This window comes from Rosa rugosa, chromosome 1, assembly GCF_958449725.1.
Source record: "Rosa rugosa chromosome 1, drRosRugo1.1, whole genome shotgun sequence".
In the NCBI taxonomy this organism is placed as follows: Eukaryota; Viridiplantae; Streptophyta; class Magnoliopsida; order Rosales; family Rosaceae; genus Rosa; species Rosa rugosa.
Window position 1 is genome coordinate 25,603,847 of NC_084820.1, and position 7,788 is coordinate 25,611,634.

The 7,788-nt window shown below is 38.1% G+C and overlaps 1 protein-coding gene across 1 annotated transcript; it reads right to left on the reverse strand.

Moving 5' to 3' along the window:
* Nucleotides 1–2,841: 2,841 nt before the first annotated feature.
* LOC133725110 (uncharacterized) lies at nucleotides 2,842–3,602 on the reverse strand. Its single transcript, XM_062152232.1, has 3 exons — nucleotides 3,564–3,602; nucleotides 2,996–3,272; nucleotides 2,842–2,882 (listed from the first exon to the last, which is right to left on the reverse strand). Exons 1-3 carry the CDS (start codon nucleotides 3,600–3,602, stop codon nucleotides 2,851–2,853), a joined length of 348 nt encoding a protein of 115 aa, XP_062008216.1. The 3' UTR covers nucleotides 2,842–2,850.
* Between the last annotated feature and the right edge of the window lie 4,186 nt (nucleotides 3,603–7,788).

Genomic DNA, 7,788 nt, shown 5'->3' on the forward strand with positions numbered 1-7,788 from the left:
TCTGAGAATCCAACAAGTTTCAGATCCTCCACTTGCCTATAAACTAGCATGTAGTAGTTCTTTGTTTTCTGCAGGTACCTCAACACTTTCTTCCCAGCTACCCAATGTTCATGGCCTGGATTAGATTGAAATCTTGATAAAATCCCAACTGCAAAAGACAAGTCTGGCCTAGTGCAGACTTGTGCATACATGAGACTTCCTACAAGTCTAGCATAAGGCTTTGACTCTATATTTTCTTTCTCAACATCACTTTTGGAACTTTGCTTCTTGGTTAGTTTATCTCCTTTGGACATGGGGACTTCTCCAGCTGCACACTTCTCCATACCAAATCTCTTCAAAACTTTGGTAATATAATTCTGTTGAGACAAACCAAGTAGTCTCTGTGCTCTATCTCTTTTAATCTCAATGCCTAGTACATAGGATGCTTCTCCTAAGTCTTTCATGTCAAAATTCTTTGACAGAAAACTCTTGGTGTCTTTAAGCAGTTTAATGTTACTGCTAGCCAAAAGTATATTATCGACATAGAGTACTAGGAAAATAAAATTGTTCCCAACTGTCTTCAAGTAAACACACTCATCAACAAGATTCTCTGTAAATCCAAAAGTAGAAATCACAGAATCAAATTTCTTGTACCACTGTCTAGAAGCTTGTTTAAGGCCATAAATTGATTTTCTTAACCTGCATACTAAGTTTTCACTTCCAGCTTGCACAAAACCTTCTGGCTGCTTCATATAAATCACTTCATCTAGTTCACCATTCAAAAAGGCTGTCTTAACATCCATTTGGTGTAGCTCCATATCAAAGTGAGCAACTAAAGCCATGATTATTCTAAACGAGTCTTTTGTAGAAACTGGAGAAAAATTCTCAGTAAAGTCAATGCCCTCCTTCTGTGTAAAACCCTTGGCAACTAATCTTGCTTTATGTCTCTCTACATTGCCATTTGCATATCTTTTGGTTTTGAAAACCCAATTACAACCTATAGGTTTCTGATTTGGGTCAAGTTCAACTAATTCCCAAACCGCATTTTGACTCATGGAATTAATTTCTGCTTCCATTGCTAGCTGCCATTGATGAGATTCATTACTTTCAATGGCCTGGTTAAAAGTAGTCGGATCATTGTCCTCTGCACAGTCCATTTCAATTTCTGCTTCTTGCAGATAAACAATGTAGTCACTATCTTCCCCCCCATAAGTTGGTTTTCTTGCTCTCTGTGATCTTCTAGGCTGAGGGTTGACAGGGACTTGATCAGTTACTGGGTCAGTTACTTGACCAGCGACAGTTACTTGGTCAGTGACTTGACCAGTGACAGGTACTTGACCAGTTACATGGTCAGTTACATGACCAGGTACAGTTACTTGGTCAGTTACATGGTTAGTGACATGACCAATTACATGACCAGTTACTTGATCAGGGACAGTTACTTGGTCAATGACATGGTCAGTTGCTTGACTAGTTATAGGTACGTGATCAGTTACTTGGTCAGTTACTCGACCAGTGACTTGATCAGTTACTTCTTGTTCTAAAGGCAATGCTACACTTATATTCTCATCCGACACAATTTCCTCAAAATCTGAGGATAAATCCTCAAGGTTTGTATTGTGAACTTTTTCACTTAGAAACTTTACTTGATGTGTTTCAAAAATTCTAGGTGAATGATAAGCAGAATATAATTTATAGCCTTTAGATTTATCTGGATAACCTATAAAATAGCAACTAACTGTCTTAGGATCAAATTTATTCAAGCTTGGATTATAAATCCTAGCTTCTGCATGGCATCCCCAAACATGGCAGTGATGAAGACTAGGTTTCCTGCCACACCAAAGCTCAAAAGCAGTATTTTCTATGGCTTTGCTAGGTGTTCTGCTGCAAATATAATTTGCAGTTTTTAAAGCCTCACCCCACAGAAATTTAGGCAAACCTGTTGTACATATCATACATCTAACCATGTTCAAAAGAGTCCTATTCTTTCTCTCTGCAACACCATTTTGTTGTGGGTTATAGGGTGTTGTATATTGAGCTTTAATTCCATTGTCTTGCAAAAACAAGGCAAATGGACCCTTTTGTTGGCCGGATTCAGTGTACTTGCCATAGAACTCACCCCCTCTATTTGATCTTACTATTTTGATTTTCTTTTCTAGTTGATTTTCTACCTCAGACTTAAAGATTTGAAAAGCTTTCAATGCTTGTGCCTTTTCTAAAAGTAGATAAATATAACTGTATCTAGAAAAGTCATCAATGAATGTGATAAAATACACATTCCCACAGATAGTTTGATGCCTAAATGGTCCACATATATCAGTGTGTATGAGTTCTAATAAATTTTGGCTTCTATATGCAGTCTTCTTTCTAGTATTAGTTATTTTTCCCGTAAAGCATTCAACACAGTCTGTTAGATCAGAAAAATCAAGTTCATTTAGGATGTTGTTTTTCACCAAAATTTTCAGTCTCTCTTTTGAAACATGGCCGAGTCTTCTATGCCATAAAAATGCAGACTTTTCATTTAGTTTGGTTCTTTTAACACCTGTTAAAGTGCTAGTACTGTTAGTGTTATTTTCAACAAGTAAAATTTCTTGTTGAGCCATTGAACAATTTAACTGTAAATAATCATTCATAATAACACCAGAATCAATTGGAACAGAATTTTTAGAAATAAGAATTCCATTACTATCCATAACAAGTCTACAACCAGATTTTACTAAAAGAGAATCTGAAACCAAATTCCTTCTCATGGAAGGTACATAAAAAACATTGTCCAGAACTAATAATTTTCCTAATCCTAAATCGAGCTTTAAGGTTCCAATAGCCTTGACTGCCACTCTCATGCCATTGCCTACACAGAGGTTCACTTCATCACTTTTTGGGATTCTCCTCCTTATGAATCCCTGCAAAGAATTAGTAATATGAATAGGTGAGCCTGAATCTATCCACCAAGACTGTGGTTCAACATTTATAAGATTAATTTCTAAGGAAAAAACTGTATTAGAAAAAATCTTACCCTTTTTGGCTAACCAGTTCTTATAGCCAGTGCAGTCCTTTTTCATGTGTCCTACTCTTTTGCAAAAGTAGCACTTGAACCTGAATGGCCTGTTTTCCTTGGCCACTGCAGCTGTTGAACTCTTAGTTATGGCTTTGATAGGCTTGAGCTTATTCTGGGGCTTTTTCCTTTTAGGCTTCTCAATAAGGTTAATGGTCGTAGCAGGTTCCTTTTCTTCCTTGATCCTAGATTCCTCATCCACACAGATGGATATGAGTTCATCTAAAGTCCAGTTTCCCTTTTGAGAGTTATAACTGGTCCTAAGATGACTAAAACTGTTAGGCAAGGAATGTAGTGCATAATGCACTACCTGCTCATCCCTAACCCCCATCAAGAGTTCCCTGAGTCTGCCATTTATATTGATCATCTTCATATTATGCTCTCTAACTCCCCCTGAACCCATGTACTTCAAATCATGAAACTCCGTAGTCAGCCTAGCTGCTTCTGCCTTTTCACTTTCTTTAAACTTAGCACCTATGTGTTCCAGAAAATCTGATGCTAGCTCAGGCTCTTCTATACTTCCTCTGACAGTCTTGGACATAGAGGTACGAATGAGGTTCTTAGCCATCCTATTGGATCTATGCCACTTCTTGTAAAGGTCAGTTTCTTTCTTGGTGCTCTTTTCATCCAACTCTTCAGGCTTATCCTCAGTAAAGCAATAGTCTATGTTCTCATGCATTCCCATATAGTTTTCCACAGAGTCTAGCCAAGCTCTATAGTTGGTTCCAGTTAACATCAAGACACTGTTCAAGTTCATGTAAGAGTTACCTAAGGAGCAAAACAAAATTCATGTGAGTTCTCAATTTTGTAAAGAAAATTACTTTAAGTTTTCTGTGTTTTATTTAGCTTTAAGCAATCAAAACAAGAACATACAGAAAACCTAAACATTCATACTTGCATTCATGTCAGTCCATAACAAAAAACAATGTTAAGCAACACTTTTGAGCAGAAGCATAACATCCTGGAGTTCTTTATCAATATGCCATGTTCAATGAAAACAAGTTATCCAAAGAAATTTATCCACATCTTTAGACAGAAGAAAAATTTCTAAGTATCCGTATTTATTTTCATCAAGCATGCATACTGCTGTTTTGTATTCTAAAACCATACTTAACCACTTCTTTGGAAGATAAAACTGAAGCATAGTTTTAAAACACAAAACACAATTTCAGTTTTGTTACTCGATCAGGTACAGTTACTTGGTCAGTTACTTGACCAGTTACACGTACCTGATCAATGTTTTATGCCAACATCAATGAAGGATGCTTTGTGCATCATAATCACTTATGCCAACAGAAAACCACAAAACATATGAGCTCTTTTACTTTACATTCTATCCAGATTCATCCTTGTAAGAAAATTAAGCTCTTGTATCTGTCAACTTTAACAACGTGTAAACAAAATCTGGGAGATTTTTGTTCTTCATACAATTTTACACAATCACAGATACAATACCATATCATCAATCAATTCAACATGCATATTCAAGCATAACCAAAATTGATTTGATTCCAAGAAACCACAGAACAATCAAGAAATTGTAAATTTCATCCGGTCACCATCTACTCTAGCCTAACGCACGCCGGGAATGCAACTAGGGTTCTTGAGCACAATCAAAAACTCAATTATCATGCTATGAATCGAAATCAATTTCACAGAAAAACCTGTTTTTTGCTTTTTCCCCAATTTGCTGCTAAAAAATCATAGCGGAAGCGTGAATTTTATAATTAACCAGATGCAACAGTCGACTTAAGTAACTTACCTTGATCAGGTACCCGACCAGTTACTTGGTCAGTTACTTACTTGGTTAGGTACCTGATCAGTTACATGACCAGTGACTTGGTCAGTTACTTGACTCGTAAAGCAAAAACCCTTAAAAAATTTTATGTTTGTTTTGCAAAACCCTAAAACGATTTTTCATATTTGTGAGCCTATGCTCTGATACCAATTGTAAAACCATAATTACATGCTCACAACATATGCACAACAATCATAAAAGGATTAAGGCTTACCTTCTGCAATTACTGTCATGGATTCCATCTTGTGCAACTGCTTAACTCGATCACTGAATGTGGTCTTCTGTTACTTACTAACTTGCTTCTCAATAGATAGAACTTATGCAATAGTCGTGGTAGTAATCAGGGACCAATTCATCCATATATATATAGGTGACTTAACCCTCAAGAAGCTTCCCATTAAAGCATTCCTTATAGGATTAGGTTTCCTAGTTAGATTCTTAATGTATCACAATCTTGTAGCCTTTCTTATAGACTAAGTAATGGATTACTATCCTTAATGAATTGATACACTGTTTCATTAAGTCACTAGTATTGATTCACAGTTTGTATCCATGTTAAACTAGGATTGATATTAAGCTAATCATCAATTACTTTATGATGATATGTGTTATGCCATATTTGATCTTACAACTTATGGTTGCTGATTCTAAATTCAAACCCAGTAACTAATCACCACATACACCAGTCCTTCCGTGCGGATCAAAGATGCAGGGGATACCAGGCGTATTAGTTGGAAGAGCTGCACCCCTGCATATATTACAACATAGGAAATAAACTCGGTAAGTATAGCATTCTGAATTCAGTCATTTCGCACAACTATGGTTAACAAAATTCCACTGTTGACTCAATGTTTTGGTCGAATCACCACAACCTTACTTCCAAACCCTGTCATGCTATCCTTGGGTCTAATATTCAGAAAGGTCTTTCTGATATTGCCTTTACCTCTTGTGAAAACTCAAGTTAGTGAATATTGATGAAAGATTTCATTCTGTTTAATGGAATTTTGAGAGACGTAGAAATTCATCTATTTCATAGATATATGTATAATTAAATACTGCTTACTCCCTATACTTATAGGGTTTCATCGTTTCAGTCCCTGACCTTCGAATTTCACCTAAAAAGTCCTTGAACTCTCAATTTCCTCCCAATTGGTCCCTGTCGTCAAGCATTCGTCAAAAACTCCGTTATCTTCCCCTAAAAAGTCTATTATACCCTCAATTACTTTAAAAAATATATATATTTCTCTTCCTCTCTATTTTTATTTTTTATTTTTTTTCTTTTTACCTCTTCTTCTTTCGGCTCTCTCGCCTCCTTCTTTTCATCTCCTCATCAAGATGGTTCCAATCTACAGACCTTCAAGAGGTTAAATGAAAAAAAAGAAATAAAAGTGAGAGTAAAAATAAATAAATAAATAAAAAAGTAAGTGAGGGCATAATAGACATTTTCAGCAACTTTAACAGAAACTTTTGACGGCAGGGACCAATTGGGAGGAAATTGAGAGTTCAGGGACTTTTTAGGTGAAATTCGAAGGTCAGGGACTGAAACGATGAAACCCTATAAGTATAAGGAGTAAACAGTATTTAATCCATATATGTACTTGGCCAGTAGGCCATATATATAATAGGAGCATTTTAATGCGACGTTTTAACTGTATTTCCCTACATTTCTTGCGTTATTTCCTTAATAAAACTCTGTTTAGGAAAGTTTCCATTCTTCGATTGGGAAAGTTCCTATTTGTATAAAGTTTCCATTTTGTAGTTTCTATTTTTCATTTTTAGAAAGTTTCCCATTTTAGTTTAGGAAAGTTGCCATTTTTCATTTTAGGAAAGTTTCTATTTTTAGTGATAGTTTCTATTTTCAGGACCTCGGAGCTAAAAAGTGGAAATGAACTCACGAAAGGAAAGAGGAGCTTGCAAACGTCAAGGGGAGAAAAAATGAGACACAAAGAACCACACAATTGAGCAGAAATGAAGAATTAAGCTTTCCTGTTCCAACTAGGAAACCCTGCGAAAAGGAGGAGAGCTTACCAATTGTTGATGTTCTGAAGTCCGGCGGTAGCCGAACCTTGGTATAACGTGGGTTCGGTGGGTGGATCGCTACTCTGCTGACTTGATGATCTTCTCTAGCTGTCAGACGGAAGATAGGGCGTCAGAGGGAGACCGCGCTGGGCGGTCTTCACTTCTCCGATGCCTAAGTCAGTCAAAACATATAGAAAGCATAGTCGAATAAGTATTGAATGCGTAATCAATGAGGAGAGAGGAGAGGACCTCTTTATAGGTGAGGAGAGGTCTGATCTTCTCTTTGTTTTCGATGTGGGACTGATGTGCTTCAGCTCTCAATTTCAGTAGCTTCTGATGCTGTCTTGGCGCAGCGCGTGGCGGCGCGTCGGCGGTGATCTGGGGGCGATCTTGTACTCAGGCCGTAGCCCGCCTGGCTGTCTATCCGTAGGACATTCCTTTGGTGGGAGTTGGTACTTCTGGCGGTACAATGAGCGTAGCTCATTATAGCTAATTATGCTTGCAAATGTACATGTAGGTACAAGTCCCCCAAGTCCCCAGTCAAGGAGGGTAATCTTGGTTGGGGAGTTGATCGGCGGTTTGAAGCGTTTCTTCCGCTAGACTTTGCAAAAGCATAATTAGCGTCAGTGCGTTGTCAACCATGGATTTACTGAGCAAACGCTTTATACCCTTTCGGGTGGGCCCCTGCTAGGCCCCCCAGGGAGTCCCCCACTCCCCGGCTAAGATGGACCTCCGGATGGTCGGTAATTTGTTTGTTGAGGGGGAGCTGCACGGAGCAGAGGGTGTTGGGTAGCGAGCCCAATCTTAGTACCCAAGTGACGGGGGTCAACGTACCTGATCAGGGCGGTCGTAGACTGTTGACTAGTCCCCGTGTCCCGTAGGGACAATCTGACTGTAACGTCGCGTGGCGGTTGTTGTCAGAGTGAGGCGTGGCCTC